At 36.6% G+C, this 22,768-nt stretch overlaps 3 protein-coding genes across 3 annotated transcripts; 1 reads left to right on the top strand and 2 right to left on the bottom strand.

The window, feature by feature from the left end:
* The first annotated feature begins 7,601 nt into the window (after window positions 1-7,601).
* LOC109131579 (uncharacterized) lies at window positions 7,602-9,596 on the top strand. The gene is made up of 7 exons (XM_087465437.1): window positions 7,602-7,736; window positions 7,823-8,087; window positions 8,267-8,360; window positions 8,450-8,592; window positions 8,672-8,756; window positions 8,844-8,904; window positions 9,459-9,596. The coding sequence occupies exons 1-7, from the start codon at window positions 7,602-7,604 to the stop codon at window positions 9,594-9,596; spliced, it is 921 nt and encodes a 306-aa protein (XP_087321563.1).
* Window positions 9,597-9,628: 32 nt separating this feature from the next.
* On the bottom strand, window positions 9,629-10,119 carry LOC147938039 (uncharacterized). The gene is made up of 2 exons (XM_087465438.1): window positions 10,033-10,119; window positions 9,629-9,916 (listed from the first exon to the last, which is right to left on the bottom strand). The coding sequence occupies exons 1-2, from the start codon at window positions 10,117-10,119 to the stop codon at window positions 9,629-9,631; spliced, it is 375 nt and encodes a 124-aa protein (XP_087321564.1).
* Window positions 10,120-10,188: 69 nt separating this feature from the next.
* On the bottom strand, window positions 10,189-10,800 carry LOC147938040 (uncharacterized). The gene has a single exon (XM_087465439.1). It carries the CDS (start codon window positions 10,798-10,800, stop codon window positions 10,189-10,191), a length of 612 nt encoding a protein of 203 aa, XP_087321565.1.
* Between the last annotated feature and the right edge of the window lie 11,968 nt (window positions 10,801-22,768).

Consider the following 22,768-nt stretch of genomic DNA (forward strand, 5'->3'; position numbering starts at 1 on the left):
GCCAGCGTGTATGGTAATTAAATAAAACAGAACGATATGAACAGGACTAGTCCATGATTACGTACACGTCCCACACAATAGAACTAGTTTGGCACCATGTACAACTATGTATTTATGTACGATGTTTATGTTTCTGTGTACGTACACAAATTCATAGTTGTGGCAAGGTGGTAGATGCCATACGTCTGTGTACGATGGTGGATAACACTAAAGAGAATACATTCGTTGATTATAAAATAAACTCCGGCATACACCGGATAACAGTTCGAGGTTCCAAAAAGATAAAAACAACCATCAAGTACAAAATATTTCAACATTAACTTAGTTGAAAACGTCGTCACTAAGGTTAAGCCGCAAAAAAAACATGAAAAGAGGATCTTAAAAGAACGAGCGCAACTCCTGTGCATACTAGTAGAAAAAACAGGACTTACACCCGCTGAGGTAGCTACTGCAAGTACACCTACGGTGGTGGAGGAGAGAAGGCGACGATCTCACTTCAAAAAGGGGACCACGGAGATGGAGGTTCGCAACATGGAACATAACCAGGCCAGCGACTTCAACGGCGGTGTTCATGTGAGGGACCATGAACCAGAAAATATTGCCAAACGCCTCGGCCTCCATCACTTGGCCGGTAAACGTTGCGAACAGCACGTAAGCGAAGTTCGCATACGGATCCGTTGGTGCAAAAAAACGTAGCAACGCCATACCTTCACCAACGGTCGGGGAGTTTGAAGCTAGCCTGACGCCCTCAAGATAGTTCGCTACGATGTGGCCCTTGTAGAGGAGAAGCTCAAAGTAGGGCCTGAACTTAGACTCCATAGTGATGAACTGTGGCCACGTGATGAACGGACGAAGTTGAACAGTTTGGAGGTCGACAGTGTTCAGCGCCTCGACCAAGGCGGGGATAGGAGTGACAGATATGGGTAGAAAATTGACAAGGAGGCTTATAGGGTTTGGCAGCTTGATGGCCAAGAATATCTCGTTCGGAGGGGTGTTCATTGTTTTTTTTTTTTTTTTTTGTTGGAGACGATATGGGCTGTGGATGGTATTTGCTGTGTGTAGGGAATAGAACATCTTCTTACGTACGCACCTCTATATATAGTGAGAACAGTGGTAATTTTATTTTTACTATAACAGGTAATTAACTCGTTGGTATTTAACAGTAAAATGTAATGATTGTATAGGAATATATTTATATAAAAATGTAATGATTTAAGTCTGTTTATTAGCCACGCCAAATGTATTCAACAAGCTCTGTTGGTTCTTTGGTACTCGTGTACGTATATAAGTAAAATTACATAACTGATATTTGACATCTACAACCCTGCAACTCATATCGATTAAAATTGACTTATATGGACGTCAAATCAGTTGGCGATTGCATTAAAATTGGCAACATGTCATTGCATTGAATACGACTACTAATAGATACAAACACATTGTTAATTTCCCTATATTATATATTAAATATAGTGGTTTCAATTTTAAGTATAAAAGGGTACAATTCAATACAAGCTACACGGGCATGTAACTGTTGATGTAAGTCTTAGCCATGTATCGTACAGAATAATATATTCGAGAAACTACTAGTTTTCATGGAACTAAACATTTGACTATGTTCAGCTTGTGGAGAATAGTAGAGCAACCTAAAGTGTATTGAAAATCTACCATATTGCTTCATCCCTATGTTGTGCATGTGTTATCAACTTCGTTAAATATATTTGTGTACGAAAATTAATTCAAATGTCCAGTTATCACATCTAACAAAGTTCGTGGTTAGCTTTATTAGCTTGCCTTATTCTGCAAAGGTGCATCGCTGACAAAATACTCCGTTTAATATTAAAATTAGAATTGATAAGAGAGAAGGTGTACACGGAAACGAGGAAATGCAAACATGTTTCGTTATAACTACCAAAGCATTTGACTAATTTGGCGAGCGCACCACCAGATTGTGCATTTCCTGCAACGATGCTTGTAAGGGCCCAACATATTGTCCACGTCTTTCTTCCTCATTGAGAGCGCGCATTTTATTGCGCACGAAGGAGTTGTTATTTCCCCATCATCAGGGTAGTCAAAAAACACACCATAAGTTGTATTGTGTGATGCTCCATAGTGAATAAGCTCAGTGATGAGTTCTTCACACATATCTCCAACCTCTTCGGAGTCAAGTGGGTAGTGTTTTATGGAAAACAGCTGAAGCAAATGACCCGCCTGGACTCCGGACCCTTTACAGATGCACAACATGGCAGACAAAAGAGTAGCGTCGACATGTGTTGGTACGTTACGCAGGAGTAAATTTACGGCCCCTTCAATGTCCCCATCTTTTGTTGCAAGACGAAGGCCTTCATAATATATGGCCGTTGGATTATCCGCATCAAGGCAGCTTTCAAAAAACTTCCTGTGTCGACCACCAAACATGATATCATCGGGGTCACTGTACATGTTGAAGATGTTTGCCTCTTTCAAGACGTCGGGACGGTAAACTATAGTTTTGCCTCTATTTCCCGAACGTAGGAGTGACTGCATGTACCACCAGTGTTTTGCTGCCATTAGTTTAGCTATTCGCGCCAACAGATCGTCAGAAAGATTTGGGTTGGTCATATTTGTAATAAAAGTATTATGTGCACATAGGAATGCAAACGATTTATAATACAAACTTGTTGATATGGTTGGGGAAGTATTTGGCATGGATATAAATGATACTTGATATAACTGCGTGACAAGATGGCAAGGTGACATCAAACCACTAATTATTAAGATTTTTCAACATCCACTAACAAAATAGATGAAGTGTCGTTTTGGGAATCTTAATGGGGCGTTAATATTTTAGGGCTCTTTACATCATAACCATATATGATCCCCCATTTCCTATTAGTATACACGTGTCATAACCATATTACGAATTTGAAGTCTATTATAATCTACTATCTCAATCTCGATTATTCAATACCCGCTCAGCTTAACGTAGTGGCAGACATGACACCAGTTGGCAACTGCGATGTGACAACTGATACCCGCAAAAGTCTTATATGCGAAGACGTAGAAGAGTTGTTTTACAAGTAAGTAGAGGGATGTGACTTATATCTCATCGATGTGTCTTGATGAGTACGTTTAATAGGAGTGTATTTGTAATCATTACTAAGTTACGAAATCTGGTCACAACTGTACTAAACGACCACAGTGTGAACTAAATAAGTTTCTGGTTAGTATTCTATATATATAATGATTAAAAAACCTGTAACTCCCACCTACAACTCTCCCTTTATTATTGTATGTAGGTGTTGAACACCAACCACAAGTTGCAACACATACGAAACATTGTTTTAGAAAAAGCAAGTGAAAATGCTGCATGCAACTGGAAAAATGCCTGATATACCCAATGAAATATTGATTAAAATCCTCGGCTTTCTCGCAGTTGATGGTTTGGAGTACCTTGCTCTAATACTGAAGGCAAGTCATCGAGGTGTAGAAACGGCGCTCTCTCCCGAAGTTTTAAAGGTTGCTAACATCTTCAGCTTATGCTGGCATCCGACGATGTTCCAAACACCACATCACCCAAATGGTAGAGTCCAAAATGAAGGGATCCATAGGCGTATCTTCGAAAAATGCCTAGATGCTGGCAACAAACAGGCAATTTTTTTCGAAGGTTTCCGGGTTGTTGCCGAGGTGGAAGACATTAAACAAGGTATCTCACTTCTAACTCGTAACGTTCCCGCGGAACCTATCTCGACACTAGCTTGTGGGTTTTTTTCTATGTTAGTTGGGAACTGCGAGATGGCTACTCATTTTCTTGAACTGTTTGATTCACATCACTACCCACTTAAATCGGAACGAGCAAGGTTTCTGGCCAAGGGGTTGTTCCGGTTGCTGGGTAGATATCAGACGGCGCGAGTCAACACATACTGGGACACATTCGTCTATCCTATTGCTCCCTTTATTCCTAAACCGGAATGTACTCGATTGTGTTTACGGGAGCATGGTTTCTACTCTCTCCGGTATGAAGATTATGATATTGTCTGCACAAAGTGCGGCCTCTGGTAGTTGGCGAAAGCTATATGCGAGATCCTGTAGTTATATTTTCTCATAAAATGTTTCGCCCTAAACGTACTATCTGACGAATATCCTGTTATCAATGCAGTTCTTAAATCTTCTAGAATCCATGTAAGTACTATATATCCGGCCTTTAGTTTAGAATGTCTCCTGGTGTACTAAACTTGGTTCATGTAACACCTAATGTTGTATCCTTTATAAGAATGCGGTATCTATTGCTACTTATTATGTTGTTTAACAATGGTAAGTGGTTGGCTGCCTAAAGATGACCAAGGCCTCGGAGATGAATTATAAATATAAAACTATATAATTTGTTCTTCACTTTGCAAGACCACTTAAATATGATAGTAAGACGTACACAACCTGAAAGATGTTAGTGTAATAACAACGTTTAAAATTTCAGTGTACGTTCAAGAGTAAGTACGTTTAGTGTACATACAAAAGTTTAAAATTTAAGCCAAGATAGCGAGGTGACATCAACCCACTAATTATTATATTTGTTAACATCCACTAACAAAATAGATGGAGTGTCGTTTTGAGAATCTTAATGGGCCGTTAATATTTTAGGCCTCTTTACATCATAACCATATATGATCCCCCATTTCCCATTAGTATACACGTGTCATAACCATATTACGGATTTGAAACCTACTATAAGCTACTATCTCAATCTCGATTATTCACTACCCGCTCAGCTTAACGTAGTGGCAGACATGACACCAGTTGGCAACTGTGATGTGACAACTGATACCCGCAAAAGTCGTTTATACGAAGATGTATAAGAGTTCTTTACAATTAAGTAGAGGGATGTGACTTATATCTCATCGATGTGTCTTGATGAGTACGTTTAATATGATGTGTTTGTAGTAGGCGAATGCTGTGTCCGAGATCCTGTTGTTATTTTTTCTCATAATATGTTTCGCCCTAAACGTAATATCTAAAGAATATCCTGTTATCAACGCAGTTCTAATATCTTCTAGAATCCTTGTACGGCCTATAAATCCGTTTAGAATGTCTCCCTGTTGTACTACATTTTGGTTCATGTATCACCTAATGTTGTATCCTTTATAAGAACGCGGAATCTATCGCTACTTAATATGTTGTTTACGAAAGCTAAGTGGTTGGGTGCGTAAACGTGACCATCGGAGATGATTTATGAATATAAAATTATATAACTCGTACCTTCCCATTGCAAAACCACTTAAATATAATACTAAGACGTACACAACCTGAAAGATGTTAGTGTAATAACAACGTTTAAAATTTCAGTGTACGTTCAAGAGTAAGTACGTTTAGTGTTCGTACAAAAGTTTATACTTTAAGGCCTTGTACGTATTACAGTTTGCAAATTGCATGTACGTAGAATGGGAAGGAATAGTTCGGGCATTATCTCCCTTTATGCAATTTTTTTTATTTGAGCAAAACCCCCTTTATGGAAATTAAATATTAATAAATCCGCTGACGCATATTCTTCTATTTCGTATTAGTATATACGTGGCGCCACCATAATAACGGATGTCAAATGCGTTATACACTACTTACACAATTATTTCTCTTAAATTCCGCTAGGCTCTACTTAGGGTAGACATGACAGCAGTAGGTTGGACGAAGTGACAACTCATACCCCCAAAGTCGTGTTACCATTAACATGATGTGATTTATATCTCAGCGAGTTTAAATTAAACAGTAGTAAGTGACGTATGTCTCGGCACATTACAACAATAAACAGGTATGGTGTTAGCTAAATAAGTAGCTCTTTAGCCTCCTATAAATTATAATTACCAGTCCCACTGAGTGCAACCTGAACTTTGAGTTCTTCAAACACCCTTTTTTACAAGTAGCAGTTCCTACTGAAAATTCACAGCAAGATGGCGTCTGCGTCTCAAAAAATGCCTCATCTACCAGATGAGATGTTGATTATCATCTCCGGGTTTCTCGCAGTAGATGGTTTGAACTACCTAGCTCCAATAGTCAAGGCAGGACCTCGAGGAGTCAAAACAGCGCTTAGGCCTCAAGTTCTCAAGGATGCTAACATCTCCAGCATTACTTGCCATCCTTCTTGGTTCCAAAAATTACATCATCGAAATCGTAGAATAAAAGAGGAAGGGATGCACCGGCGTATCTTCGAAAAATGCCTTGACGCTGGGAACAAAAAGGCAATCTATTACGAAGGTCTCCGGGTTGTTGCCGAGGAAAGCGACATTGAGGGAGGTATTGCACTTCTAACTCGTAACGTACCCGCAGAAGATGATGCCACACTAGCATGTGGGTTTTTTTCTATGTTACATGGGAACTCGACATGGCGGGTCATTATCTTTACCTGTTTTTTGCATACCACTACCAACTAAATACAACTCAAACAAGGATTTTGGGCAGGGAGTTGTTCATGTTGCTGGGTAGATATCAGACGGCGCGAGAAAACATGTACAAGGATACATTCGTCTATCCGATTGCCCCTTTGATCCCTTCTCCGGAATGTGCTAAATTGTGTTTATTGGAGCATGGTTTGTACTCTCTCAACTATCGAGACTATGACATGGTGTGCAACAATTGCGGCCTTTGGTGGTTGGCGAAATCTATATCCGAGATCCTTTAGTTATATTATCTCTTTAGATGTTTCGCCCTAAACGTTTCATCTAAATGTTTTCTGTTATAAACGCCATACTAATATCTACGTCATAGGGTGTACGCGCACTGAATCCGGCCTTTTGTTTCCATGGTTTTATTTTCTAGTTATTTTTAAGCATGTACCACTTGATGTTGTATCCTTTCCTTTTTTACTGTTCTATCTTGCAAAACAACTATACACAATTGATACATCTGCCTATTGTGTATGTACAACAAAGTGTGTTTGGGTACATGGGTGCTTACGTTTGGTACGAGTAATGTATTGTTTTGTTACAACTGTGCATTCGGTTGGTGATGTCAGATGTGTACACATCCCTATGATACATAGGTATCGGGCCTCAATTTTAGTAAGCCCATTCGGTAAGGATTTTTTGTATATTTTCTTAATAAAAAGGCCTCAATTTAAGAGTTTGAGTTGAGGCCCCATTTAAAAATTAAAAAATTACATCGGACTTACTGAGAAAAACAATTTAAAAGAAAAAAATACAATTTCTTTCCATATTGGGCCTCCAATATTGGTGGACCGGCAATGAAATTTTGGGTTGTTTCAACCAAATTGTGACTAGGATAACTCTACGTTTCAACCATTGAATCAATTTTGTCAAAGTGGGTGGGCGCCATAACGTAATTAAGAAAGTATTGGGGGGAAAAAGCATACATCAACAAGAAAATAAAATAAAACCACGTACAAAACGTAAATTAGTTGTCTGTACGTACACTACGAATTAAAGTAAATTTGAAATATAAACCCGAAGAAAAACAAAGAAAGCGAAGAGTCGCGCTTATTAGAGAAGGAGAGAGGGGGAGTCGGTAGAAAGACGCAACTACCAGTGGCGACGTTTTGTTTTATTTAAATAGCATCACCCTGTCTCCTTTCCAAACCCAGGGTAGAAACGAGTAACATGAAATTATCAGAAAAAACCATGGAGTTTAGAGTTGATGTCATCGCTGATCTTAGACCAGGAAAAACGAATTGGATTATCCAAGCAAAGGTCTTGAATTCGTGGTATGTTACTGAGTTCTTTCAAAAGCGGGTTCTGCTCCTTGCTGATACACGGGTTAGTCCACTTTGCTTTGTAAAATATTTGCACGAAGTTGTTAACCAACGCAGTGGTCTTATACACAATTGATATGCAATTTGTAGGGTGACACAATCGAGGTGGCGTTTTTACCAGGGACCTATAAGAAAATGAGGAAGTATATCTATGATGGTGATTGGTATGAAATTAGGAATTTCAAGGTCATCCAGCCAACACTTAGGGAGAGGAATACACATCATCCTTTCCAAATCAAATTTACTGATGAGTCGACGATGGGCCTGCTCTCACCGGTGAATCAAAGACACTACTTCCGTTTCAAGGATTTGGGTGATATATCTCGAGGGAGAATTACCCATCCCATATCATTCGGTACGCTTATCTTCAATTTTCAATTACACAAATCGTTTGAAACAACGTTAAAAAACGTTTGCTAAATGATATATTAGTGCACATTACTAGTTTTTAGTCCTGATACTAAATAAAAAAGTTAGTAGACAATCAAAATACATAGGTCGTAACGTTTAAAGTATGTGTCTATCCCGAATCAGATGTCTGTGGGTGTGTAGTTGGAGTGGAAGACAGAAGATTGCTCGAGGGGGCAAATGCGGCCAATGAAGTTGTCCTCACCCTACTGAATGGGAGGTAAAGGAGATTTGTGCTACACTTTCAATACATTGGCATTTAAAGTTTTTTTCCTATTCCTGTTCTATATTAACATGAGAAAACCGTAGGAATGAAACCCTCAAGTGTCGTGCCCTAGATGACTATGCTGCTCGCTTCATAAATGCTTGGGAAGCACTCGGGTGTCATCTTACTTTTACATCCGAACCCGTCTTTTGTATTTTGCGGTTCTGGAAGGTTGGAAGCTACGAAGGTACGTTTGATTTGATAGATCAGATAAGGAAACTAGCCTTGTGAAACCATATACATCTAATTTTGTAAATGTTCTGTAGGTGCTCCTTGCCTCGTCAACACAACCGCCTCTTCGCAAATTTATATAAAACCAGATTTCGAGGGAATGGAACATCACAAGGCGATGTAAGCTCTTTGTTTTCCTACTAAAATATCTAATTGTATTTGTTGCTACTGTCAAATACGTTAATACACTTTCTATATTTACCGCAGATCTGAATTCGTTGGACGTTACTATATAGAACATATAATGGAGCACGTAGGGGATAATGCAGTACCTTGAGAATAAAGGAACTAGATGGGCGAAAGGGAGAGCTCAGGGAGTTTCATATTGAAAGAACCGCCACAGATCTATGCAATTTATTAACTTTTTTTTTCCCGGTGTGTGTGTACTTTTGAGTGAACCCATTGTTACGCTGATTCTGGATAATATATGGTTATGTTTTGTCAACAAAATATAAAATTTAGTGTACACAACAATAGTTATCTATGATAAGTGTACATGTAAACACTATCCTTCCCTCGCATTATGTCCTCTCTAATGGACCATATAAAATACACAAATAGATATATTTCGCTTTTCTAATCTTCTTATTCAAACAGAAAACCGTTTGCTTGAGATTTCTAAAAAGCCCACACGAGTAATAGGCCCAACTAGGGCAGCCGGGGACAATTTCTCCAACAATTATAGTTAAACAACAATGTGGGCTTAGAAATTAAAAAGGTCCATCATTACAAAAAGCTATGTTGGCACTTAGGAAAAAAGAGTATTATCCTCACGCCAATAAAAGATAACACGTCTATTGTCACCCATGCACTACGTATTAGCTGGACATGTTGTACGGTTGTGGCCAACCTGTTGACACTGAGAACAAGCATGCTGTTTGCGGGGCCGCTTCGTCTCCAACGCAACCTCGACAAAAGACTTCCTCCTCGTCATCTTTGGCCTTCCTGGAGGATTCCTAACAAAAGGCGGTTTACATATGGACGGTGTAATATCAGTTGGCCTTCCTGCAGGATGTATCTATCGGCATTATCGCCTCCGCATACCCACTGCAGAGGCTGTCTCTGCGGAAGTATGGATGGTGCTGGTTTATAACTGATATGTTGGCCGTATATGCGGCTGCGATAGCATGTACGCATGGCATCCTCTCTAGATCAAAACGCCTACATGAACACCTCTTATACCTCAGATTGACAACATGCGTTGAGGTACCACCACTTACTTCAAATCGATCTTCATCAATTTCTTGAACCTTTAGACGCCTTGAATGTTCAATATGTGCCTATGAGTAAATCAAAGTGTAAGTTCATATAACAAAAACAACACAACATATCCACTAACATTTTCCAGGCCTTTCGTTAACATATATATCGAAGGATATGTTAATGAATGTCACACCTGTAACAGGTTCTCCACTCCTTTGGTGAGTAAAGTTGGCATTGCGGCAGCTTGTTTTCTCCTTGTAGCAAACCAACGTGTCAACATATTCCGAACAGCTTCTAATAACTCTACAATGGGATAGGCTCTCGCAGGATTCAGTACTTTGTTTAGCGATTATGCAATGTTGCTCGTGGTGAAGTTGTACCTATCACCAGGAAAGTGCGCCCTGCTCCACTTGGTTACATCTGCACGAACCAAGTAAGCATGCAGTTGCGGATTCGCTTCTTGAATTTGCTGGAAGATTTCTTCGAAATCAACTACCCGGTACACTACAGCTGCTTTTTTTACCAGCCAGAATATTTTGCTCCCACTAAATCTTAGGATAATATTCTTGTGAAGATGATAAGTGCAGATTCCTCGACTTGCCAGGGGGTACACTTTCGCGATAGCTTTACCAATAGATTTATGCCGGTCAGATATCAGGGCAAGCTCTTCATCATCAGGAATTACACTACTTAATTGAGTAAAGAACCATTCCCACGACACATCGTTCTCTGTATCAACAACCGCATATGCCAGAGGGAAAATATTAAAATTCCCATCTTGTGTTGTCGCTATCAGAAGAGTCCCTTTGAATTCACTTTTCAAAAAGGCTCCATCTACAACTACAACTTTCCGCATATACCTGAAACCCTTAATGCATCCAGCAATCGCAATGAAAACATACTTGAATCTGTCTTCTGCATCAACGACCAGTCTAGTAAGGGTCCCCGGATTAGAGGACATCAGCACTAAACAATATCAACTAGATCGAATTATATATATGTGCAGTGCAGGCCATAGAATCAACTAATTTATGACAAACCCAACAAACTTAAGCTACGATCTGTTTGTACACCATATAAACAAGTACACTCACAGAGCCAACCATAAAACAAACATATTAAAGTATTCCAGTAGCCAACCTGTACACCATATCGTAGTTTGAGCCCATCCCCAACAAGATTTGGCACAACAGAACCTCCCACACCACCAACATAATCCTTGTATAATTGAGCTAGGATTGGTGGTTTAGCATTACGGCTACGGCCATATCGTTCCGTAACAGAGCAAGTATGTTCACGACAATATCTGCGAATATGAAACACCGGCGAATCACCCATGGTTGAAGCCCGTATTCTCCATTTACAACCTTTTACCCAACACTCAACGATAAACAAAATGGGCGTTGAATATCGAACATTGTAATCATATTTATCTAATACACTCAGCACCCTCAACCTTGCCACCAACGTTTCTTTGCTATCAAACTTATCCCCCACAACAATATCACCACCTCTGTTTTCTATTTAGCGAACCTCCTTCTCAATTGCATCAGCTGCAGAGTTAGTCTTGCGGGTACGGTTATTTGATTCTGTGTTACACACATTTTCCTCTATACAAGACCCACCCCCAGGTCCGTCGTCCAATGATTCCTCTGCTTCATCCGGGGCGAAGTTGGAGTACAGCAGATAGTCTTCATCCCCAGAACTTGCACCATCGCTGTCGTCACAGTAATCAAATCTACTGTTGTCCTCGTCATCTGCTTCATCTTCATCTACATCATTTCCTACATTATCTTCACCGTCTTCCTTCCGACTCTCGTACTCATCATCTTTCTGTCCCATTTCCTCTGCCACGCCTACGAAATCATCTACAACGACTTTAGGGGTCTTGGGTGTTGGTTCTGGGGTTTTCGGTTTAACTTCCTCGAACAAGGTTTCACCAGATTTAGCTTCGATCTCAACGCATAGCCGGATGAGTTCACTCCTATGCTGTTTGAGAAAGTTTTGAAACTGCCGACCATTCGAAACAATCACCGGTGGCATATAACATCCGCTTTTTTTATATCTATCTAACATATAGCTCAACTTTATCGCGGAAGTTCTTTCACAGAAACCAAAGTCATCGTACACCATAGCAGTAAAGTCTTCAAACTTTGTTTCTTTATCGGCAACTATAATCCTGCACCCTTTGCTAGTATCAACATCAAACAACCATCGCTTTTTGTCTACCCTCCACCTCCCACACGCCAAAACGATATCTTGCTCTTCCATGGATGAACCGAGAGGAAAGATTAACGAAACTGAGTAGGAAAAAGACGTTTGCTCCGGCAGACAAACAGAACACGATTGATGAATCTGCTACAAACTTTATTACATGAACACCATAGATCGGAAGAACAGGAAATGTGTTTAGATCTTCTTCCAATAAGTCTATCGCAACGCTCGACTGTCTTTGCCAGCTCAAACAAATTCGTATTATTCTGGTAAGACTTTACAGCTGTCAATCTTGCTTACTAAATCTACCACGGACAAGAAGCCTACCACAACACTACGAAAACTATTTCAAAAAACAAACAAAGTATACCAAAAATATCTGTAAGGAGAGAAGGCTGTCGCATAAATCTGTCGCAACAGGCCATTAGTCTACCATTTCCCACCCTTTTACATTTGCCGCTACACGCGCTAAAAACAAAAGTCTATCATCAAAGGGAAATTCCTCTACCAACTTAATCTAACGAATCGATTTCATATACGTCGACCGATAAGTGTACAAACACTACAACTAAGTGTACCATCTACGTCGACGGCAAAGTGTACCAGCACTACAACTAAGTGTACCAAAAATATCTGACGTACACCTTTAATCAGTCCACGTGTATAAATCTACCATCAAAGGATCGGTAGACTTAGTCCCAACTTCCAATGTTTTTTTTTTCTAATGGCATTAGCCGTAATTACGTTTTTTCTCAACACTAGTTTCAGGGGTAGTATAGGTACAATGGTTTATTCTAGTAATTACAAACAATTGTATGTTACTTTTGTAATAAGGAAGCTTTTATGCAATATTCTAGTAACTCACCCCTATATGTTATTGGAATAAAGAAAAAAATCTATTTAATGAGAAAATTTCTAAATTTTTCAATTTTTAATTTTGTATCCAAACAAATCCCAAAAATCAATAATTACGGGTTATTATTCAACAATAAATTTAAGAGGCATTTTCAAAAATACCCTCTTTTTCATGTCATTTTTTAAACATACCCCTCCATGTTGACTATTTTAAAAACTATCTTTTTTATCTACAAAATGATCAAATTACCCTTTCTTTGAATGACAACAAAAATGTACAGTCACCAAAATCAAAAAAATTTCTCGCCAAATATGAAAAAAATTCTGCAAAAGATGTTTTTTTTTCTCGCAAAAATTGAAAATTTAAACCCGTCAAAAAAAAGTTTTCCCGCCAAAAATTTTTTTCCCGCCAAAATCAAAACATTTGAAATTTATATCTTATAAAAACATTAGAAACGCTTTTAAATACATTGTAAACACTTTTAAAAGGTTTTTAAAAGCGTTTAAAAGGTGTTTAAAACCTTTTAAAAACCTTGTAAACGCATTAAAAATCTTTTAAAAACCATTGTTTACAAGGTGTTTAAAAACCTTTTAAAAACTTTTTTAAAACTATTTTGAAACCATTTTGAAAACTTTTAAAAACCTTATAAAAATCTTATAAAAACCTTGTAAAAGGGTTTACAAGGTGTTTAAAAAATCTTTTAAAACTCTTTTAAAAACCTTGTAATTTTTTTTTGGCTAGAAAATTTTTTTGTCGAAAAGTTTTATCAAAATCTTTTTGACAAAAAATTTTTTGGCAGGAAATTTTTTTGAAATTTTTTTGGCGGGAAAATTTTGTTTTTCTTTTTATTGAACAAAATATTTTTCATTTAAGGGTAAAATAGTCATTAATTATTAAAGAATGGCAAAAAGAAAAATGACCAAAAATGGGATATTTTTGAAAAGGGGTATATTAAAAAGGGTGTTTTTAACAAATTCTCTAAATTTAAAGTGAATTCTTTCGATTTCACAATCTTTAAAAAAAAAAAAATTAAAATTGTAATTTTTTAATGTGTGGATATTCAAATTATATGCAATATACTTTGGATTTTGATTCTAATCATTTACTCATGACTCTATAATCTTTCATATCAAATGACTGTATACTACAAAAAAAAAAATCATCTAGTTCAAATAAAAATAGAGTTTAATGAACTACTTGAAATTCTAATTGAATAACAAAAAAATATAACCTATTAAACGTGATTTACAAATACATTATTTTAAAGAATTCTTAAGAATCAGTAAATGAATAGTAGCAGACTAAGGTCATTTTTTTAATTAATTTAAGCGGAGTAATATAATTTTTTCTGAAGAAAAATTCAGAAAACAAAATAATATAATATTTTGATATTTTAGCATAATAATTTATAAATATCATGTTATTTATGATAATCATAAAGATGAAACTCATCACATAGACTTTAAGTTTGTTACTCTAAACTCATCACACAGATTTTAAGTTTAATTTAACAAAAATAAATAGAAATTATTACAAATTTTATAGCAACTTTTTCTATTTCTGATAACATAATAACAAACATTTTTAAATATGTTTAAAGACATTAGACAACTAATATTCATATATTTCAATATATATATATATATATAGTCTAACAAAATTTATATTTCAATTTTAAAAATTTCGTATTTTGCAACAACAACAAAAATTCGTTACCATTGATTTTAGGAGGATTTTCGAAATATTCTTTTTCTATGTCATTTTTTAAAAATATTATATTATGGTGTCTATTTTCAAAAATACCCCTATTTAATATATAAAATGACAAAATTCTAAAACCTAAACTCCAATACTAAACCCTACCTAGGGGTGTCAAACGGGCCAGATGCCCGCGGGCATAGCCCAATAAGAGGCAAAGCGGAGCGGGCATGGGCTTATTCATTGAAGCCCAAAATTTTGCGGGCATAGTGGACATGACCCGTTTGGTCGGCGGATTCAAGCGGGCATGCCCGTCGCAGATTGCGGTTCTGCGGATTACCCGATGGTCCATCGATATGTGGAGAGTGGAGACGAAGACGAAGCAGAGAAGAAGAAGATGAAGGATGTTCCATCGGTAGAGATTTACAACTGATTTTTTATGGTCAGATCTTAGATGATTTCATCTTCTTCTTGACATCTCTACCGATGGAACATTGGGTAATCATGTTCTCCTTCTTCTGTTCTTGACAGTCCCGATAACGAAGAGGAGCTTAAAAAGCTCGATGAGAAGTAAGTTTTATTGATTCATAATATACCACTAGTTTCTTATTTAAAATTCACAGTGGAATTTCCACTGCCGATTCAAAATATTACAACTTGCGTGTGGATATAATCTCGGCAGTTCCTTGAAGGTCGTATTATTGGACTTTTGGTTTAGAGTAATAGATAAAGAAGTGTAGCATTTGGATTAACTTGGTGTCGTTTCAGAATTGTGTTTTGCATAAATCCTCTTTTGCCATATGGGAATCTCTGTGTGTGTACTGTGTGGCTGCTTATGTAAAGATTTCGAGTGACCGAGTTTAAGATGTGGTAGAGGGTTTGTTTACTGTAGCATGATGTCTTAGTAATTCACATGGAGATAACCATTATCTAATGTTGTGCACTATCATTGGCCCGCATAGATAGAATCTAACAAGCACTTGTGATCCAGCATGTCATCATCAGTCAAACAATTTCACTACTGACTCTTGTTGAGTTTCTCTTACATATTCTTTTCCTTCTTTTTTTGTTTTAGGATTGCAGATGCAGAAGAAAATTTGGGTGAAAGTGAAGTACGTGAAGGCTTCACGGTGAAGCTCATCTTGCTGAGGCTCTGTATTTCATCAGGATCAGTGATAAGGTATGTGAGCATGTCAAAGTTAATAGTTAGTTACGCACTTAAAGAGAAACTTCCTTGGCAATTAAAAGTTTGTTGGTTGTGTAATACACTAATACTATAGGAGAAAGCTTTAGAGCAGCTAAAACTCACGGGGGAAAACTGTCACTATGGGGCAAAAGATGGACTTGGTATTCTATACATTGCAACTTGCTTTCTTCTCTATGGACTTCGATCTGGTATCAAAGACCATTGACAAAGCAAAAAAGTAAAGTTTCAGTTTTTGGCTTTTTGAGACTACTACTCTTCATAAATATATAGCAACTAAAATCTTTGGATCTAACACTTTCCATTTCTGCAGACTATATATGATCAGTCTGCAGTCTGCAGTCTGCAGTCACTTATTGTAGACAATCTAAGACTAGCACCATTGTAGCAAATAGAAGATGGAGATTTCACAAGAGACTGAGGAAGAAAAGCCTTTCCAGGTCTGTTTTATTGACTAATAATTCCTTGGTACCGATGATGGTTTGCTCACATATCTTTTGATTGAGCTTTGGTTAGCTGGCTTATATTGTTTTTTCTATCGGTGCTTTGAAAGATAATTTAAAAAAAATATTTAGTAATTAGTAAATACTAACTAGATATTAGAAGATTTAGTCGTCGAGAGTTTGTATAAAAGCTGAAAACCCTAAATAGTTTATGCCAAAACACACGACTTCATCGAGACTTCATCGAGACACACCAAACCCTGTGAGCTGACACACGACTCCAGTCCTCAAAGTCTATCGTGATGGTAAGCTATATTGTTCCTTTTTGTCTATTGTCAAAACCCCAATCCTATAAACTCTTGTGATATGATATCTCAGTTGGTTTTTTTTTTTTGTAAAGGATTCAAGTGATTCGTATGATCTGAGATCAATAGACTTAGAGTCTCAAAGAGTAATTAATACTGCAAACGCTGAAGAATAACAGAATATGTTTGATGGAGCAGAGCCATCTACAAGTCGTAAGAGAGCAGCAATTCATATTGATGTAGATGGTGTTGAAAAGGACAAAGGAAAGACAGCATCATCAGTACCGAAGAAGAGAAAGCAGAATAAGTTTGATGGAGAAAAATCTGGTAAAAGGGCAGCAATTGATATCGATGATGATGATGATGATCTACATGACAATGTCGTAGGAGATAAAGGAAAAGGGAAAGCTACAACAACAGAACCGACAAAGAGAAAGCAGTATGCAGATTGCTGGGAGCATTTTACAGTGGTTAAGAAGACTATTAATGGAAAACTTCAAGACAGAGCCGAATGCAATCACTGCAAGAGGGACTATGCCTACAATTCACACAAGAACGGTACACATTCTTACAATCATCATATGGAAACTTGTAAGGTTCGGCTTAGTAAAGTTGATATTAGTAAGGTGATGCTCAACTCTGAAGCAAAGTTACAAGCTAGGAAGATAGATCATATGGTTTTTCGCGAAATGGTAGCTAAGTGTATCATTCAGCATGATCTGCCATTTGCCTATGTTGAATATGAGAGAGTTAGATCAGTTTGGAAGTATTTGAACGCAGATGTGAAGTTTATTAGTCGGAACACAGCTGCAGCAGATGTTTACAAGTTCTATGAGAACGAGATAGAGAATTTAAAGAGAGAATTAGCTCACCTTCCAGGGAGGATTAGTTTCACTTCTGATTTGTGGACTGCAATCACTCATGAGGGCTACATGTGTCTAACAGCACATTATGTTGACAGGAACTGGAAATTAAACAGCAAGATTCTTGCTTTCTATGCTGTTCCGCCTCCACATTCAGGTATGAACATAGCAATGGAAATTTTAGAGAAGTGGAAGGATTGGGGAATTGAGAAAAAAGTGTTTTCCATCACGTTAGACAATGCTACTAACAATGACACATCACAAGATATTCTGAAATCTCAGCTTATGTTGCGGAATGATTTGTTGTGTGGAGGAGAGTATTTTCATGTGCAATGCGCAGCACATATTCTCAACATCATTGTTCAGATTGGCCTGAAAGATATAGGTGATACATTGGAAAAGATCAGAGAGAGTATTAGATATGTACAAGCTTCTGGAAAACGTGAGGTATTGTTTGCAAAGTGTGTTGAAGCAGTTGGTCTACAGTTGAAAGCGGGCTTGATTATGGATGTGAAAACTAGATGGAACTCAACATACAAGATGCTTGATAGGGCTCTCAAGTATCGAGCTGCCTTTGGTGATCTGAAAGTCATTGATGGGAGAAACTACAAGAATCATCCTACAGAAGCTGAATGGCACCGATTGAAGCAGATTTGTGAGTTTTTGGAGCCTTTTGATGAAATCACTAATCTGAGCTCATGTTCAACATATCCAAACTTCAAACTTGTATTTCATGCAAGTTTGGAAGATCAACAATTGGTTGATATCGAATTCACAGAATCAAGATGAAGTCATCAGAAGTATGATTGTTCCAATGAGAGAAAGGTTTGATAAGTATTGGGAAGAGGTTAGTGATGTCTTTGCAATGACAACAGTGTTTGATCCAAGGTTGAAGCTAACACTGGTCAATTATTGTTTTGGAAAGAACGACAAGGGTTCTGCTGAGATAAAGATTAAACATTTGCATGGTAAGCTTGCTACTCTTTTTGAATCTTATGAGAATAAGTCCATTTTCACATCATCTTCTACAGAGACACGTGAAACTAATCATCAAACTGATGAGAATGAAGGAAAAAAGGGAGTTTTGGCAACTATGATGTAAGTATTCAAATTCTCACTCTCTTAGGCTATGTAATCTTTTACGTAGGCTATAAAACTTTAGTTACGTACACTTTTTGAAACTTTGGTTACGTACTTTAGTTATGATCTCACTCTCTTCGGTTTGAAACTTTATTTACGTACACTTTTTTTTTGTGGTTTAGGTGCAGTTTGGTTTGTTTTAATTATGTCTTAAGTTGTTTGAGAAATGTGCAGATTTTTTTTAAAATGTTCATGTCTTGTTAATTTTTTTTTGTTTGAATAAAAAGATTAGTTTTATATATTTACAGGATTTTATTAACTTTCGCAAACAAACTGTTGTTACTAGTGGAAAGTCTTCTTTGGAAATGTATCTAGATAATCCGCCGATAGACATGATAGAGTATGAGAGTTTGGATATTTTAAAATATTGGAAAGATAACTCTCAGCGGTATGGAGAACTGGCGTCAATGGCTTGCGACCTCCTTAGTATACCAATCACAACAGTAGCATCTGAATCTTCTTTTAGTATTGGAGCTCGAGTTTTGAACAAGTACAGAAGCCGTCTTCTCCCAAAGAATGTTCAAGCACTAATATGCTGCCGCAATTGGTTAAAAGGTTTTGAAGCCTATGAAAATGGTAAGCAAACAATTTTCCCATTTTGGTATTGATTGTGTAACTTTTAAGTGATATATAGTTACCTTGACCTTCTTCTATTACTTTACCATATGTAGAGGAGGATGAAGAATTTTATGAAGATGAGACACTACCTTCTTTCCAATCAATTGTCGATGATGAAGCTTGATTTGGTTGAAGAGACATCTTGACCTTGAGATTTTTGTTTTCAGCTTTCCATTTCAGTTTAATACTTTGGTTTATTGTTTCAGTTTACTATTTATCTAATTTAAATTTCAGTTTAAACATATTCATTATGCGTTTGCGTTTCTGTATTGGTTATGGCATTGTTAGCTCCATTATCACAATTAAAAGCTAAGTGCACATTTCGGTTTCTTATTAAACAATCACGTACTTGTTTTGTCATAAGTAATCATGCTATAAATAATACAAGAACCATTGATCACAAAACCGTGGACGATGTCGTAACCGGTTAATAACCGACATCAGTCAATGACTCGATGCTGTATGAGTGTGACTGTGTGTTAGACATAAGTTTGTTCACAAGCAGCAAAGGCCAAACCGTAAGTACTCGCGTCGTCATCTTCTCTAACGAGTCAGAGACTCAGAGCTGTGCCATAGTTAGAAGACGCCCGCGGGCATGCCCATTAGTCCGCAAAGATAGGCGGAGCAGGCATGGGCACTGATACGTCGCCCGTCGCCCGCAGCGCACCTGTCCGCAGCGGTTCACTGAAAATACGGGTCCATCACGGGCGGTCCATTTGGGTGCGGGCATGCCCGTTTGACATCCCTAAAAACTATACCTAAAAAGTAAAATAGAGAACCCAAACCTAAAAAAAAATTCTAAAATTAATTAAACATATTGTAATTATGTAAAAGAGGACCAAAATAAAAATGTTCAAAAAAAAGTATATTTGAAAAAGAACATCTTAAAAAGGATATTTTTAACAAATTCTCTTGATTTTATATTATACTCTAATGTTACTAAAACAAACTGTTTTTAACATTCTATCTCGTACCACCATTTAATATTGGAAATGTTTTAATAACAAAATTTCAAAAAAGGAAAACTGAACTTCTTTGAAAAGTAAAAAAATCTTTTTTTTTAAATTAACATATCTTTACAATTCAATTTTAGCAAATTTTTATGGAACACAAAACCGCAATAATCCTTATGTAAGAGAGGGGTTTAAAGAAACAAAAGTAAAATTAGTACTATACTCCCTCTGTTTCATATTAAGTGTCATTTTAGGCTGAATATTTTGTTACAAAATAAGTGTCATTTTGTATTTCCAACGTAGATGTTTGGTAAATTTTCCAATTTTATCCCTACCAATTTAATGTATTGACCAATAGAAAAAAAAATATATATATTGATAAGAGGTAAAATAGAAAATTTAATGATTTTCTTAATCTGTGTGAAGATCCTAAAATGACACTTAATATGAAACAGAGGAAGTATAAAACAAAAGTAAAGGCTAGTTATGATTATGAAGAGTCATTAATAGGGAAAATTATAAATTAAGGATCTTTTTCCAAAAATTTGGCCATCTACACCTTTTTTTCAAAAGTTTGGCCAAATAGGTTTTATGATATAAAATTAGCCAATTATGCCCTTAATTGTTTTTTCAGATATATTTTGTAGATTTTTTGTCTCCTGAAATTAAAAAAACATAAATTAATCGGGATATATTTCTCTCCTGTTTTTTCTTCTTCATAAAACCGAAACAAAAAAAAGGTTTTGGGCTTCATCGAGTGGGCCTAAATTGTTGTTTTGGGTTATGACAAAATAAGGTTTAATTTCACGATTGGAAACTAATTAAGGTAATCGCGACAAACCCTTCCGCCGTATCTCACCATCGTGACAATCTCGTCGTCACCATCTCACCGTCGTCTCTCACCATTGTCACCATCTCACTGTCGTCTCTCACCATCGTCACCATCTCACCGTCGTCTCTCACCATCGTCACCATCTCACCGTCGTTCCATCTTGACCATCTCACGTCGTCTTTCTCAATCGTCACCATCTCTCTCCATCTTCACCATCCTCCGCCGATTTCTTCACCGTCTTCCGCCGTCTATCCATCTGCTTCTTAGTCGTTTTGGTGGTCTCCTCTTCACTATCTCAAGCTCAATCCGGTTGAATTTCTCTTCTCTATTCCTCCTTGTCGATCGAATTGGGTAAGTTAATTTGTGTATTTTTTTTTGCATGTTTAAATTTTGTCCTTGTTTAATCTCGATTTCAATCTAGAATTGTCCAATGATAAGTAAATTATCAAATGTTCAGTTTGGATTTCTCTTAATCATGACTCCATATTTATCGAATTTGGTATGTTTAATTGTGGAATTTTTTTGCTAATTTTTAACTTTTTTCTTTTGTAATCTCTATTTCAATCCAGAATTCAAATGAACATCAAAGGTTTTTATAGAACATCATAGTTTTAGATCCGTTTAGCATATTGACCATATAATTCTTGATTTTTTTAGCTTGTGGATTATTATTTTTTGTTTTCTATTGACTTTAAAGTGTAAATTGTGTACCAGGGTTGATGAAACAAGATCGATAAAGCTAGTTAACAAGAACAAGAGTGATGATGGGAACAGTAGTGAACATTTTTTGTGAACGATAAGGTTAGTGAAAAAGTTTGCTTCAATCTCTTGCTTTTTCTTATGAGTTCTTCATTTTTTCTTTTTCTTAGTTTGTTTGATTCTAAGTAGGGTGATATGAGCTTAGATATGAGTGATTAGGGTGTTGATTGAAGCGTATCCACACTTGTAGCAGCAACAGATTGTAACATTGTTTTGTTTTTATCATCATTTAGTTAAAAAGTTTGCATACATCTCTTGATTTTAGCTGTGTTTGAGAAAGTTTGCATTAATCATATGGATTTATTGACTGCTTCTCTATATCAGTCATGACCCTCTTTATATTCTCTTTGCAGTCAATTATATTTGTCAGAGATTGACCTTGGCTGAGAGCAGAATTGGAACATAAGGAGCTTTTGTCAATGTCCTCAACAAAAGCACCATCAGATTCTGGTACAAGTAAGAACCGTGTTTTTTTTTTTAAAAATCGTATCTCGCTTGTTCCTGTCTTTTTTTATTTCAAGTTCCTGTTTGCATCTTAATGATTAGTAGTCTTAGTTTTCATTTTTTGCCAGATAAAAAAGGTTTGTGTATGTTACTTGTAAATCATTTTATTCAACTGTGAATTATTTTTTGGGTTTTATATATCTGGAATCACGGTTTGGTTCCTTTTTCCAAATGTTTTTGTTTTTAAAATCATGTGTTGCATCTAAATGATTAATAAACAAAGTTTTTTTGTTCTTAAATCATAGCTTTAGTAATCTGTATTTTCTTAAACTAAATGCTTGTTTGGTAGAAATTATATCTTGTTTGTTGACCTTATAAGCATTATATTTACACAAATACACTATCTCAAGAAATTGAGTAAGCATCATCTCACGGTTTGCTTCCTTTTTGCGTATGTTGCATCTAAATGATTAATAAAAATAAACAGATTTTTTTCTTCTTAAATCATAGCTTTAGTAATCTTTAGTGTTTGACTCTATTGGTTTTATTGGGCTTATGGATTGACTCTATTGGTTCTATGGACTTATAAATCATACTTTT

This window comes from Camelina sativa, chromosome 9 (assembly GCF_030686135.1).
Source record: "Camelina sativa cultivar CO46 ecotype springtype chromosome 9, ASM3068613v1".
In the NCBI taxonomy this organism is placed as follows: Eukaryota; Viridiplantae; Streptophyta; class Magnoliopsida; order Brassicales; family Brassicaceae; genus Camelina; species Camelina sativa.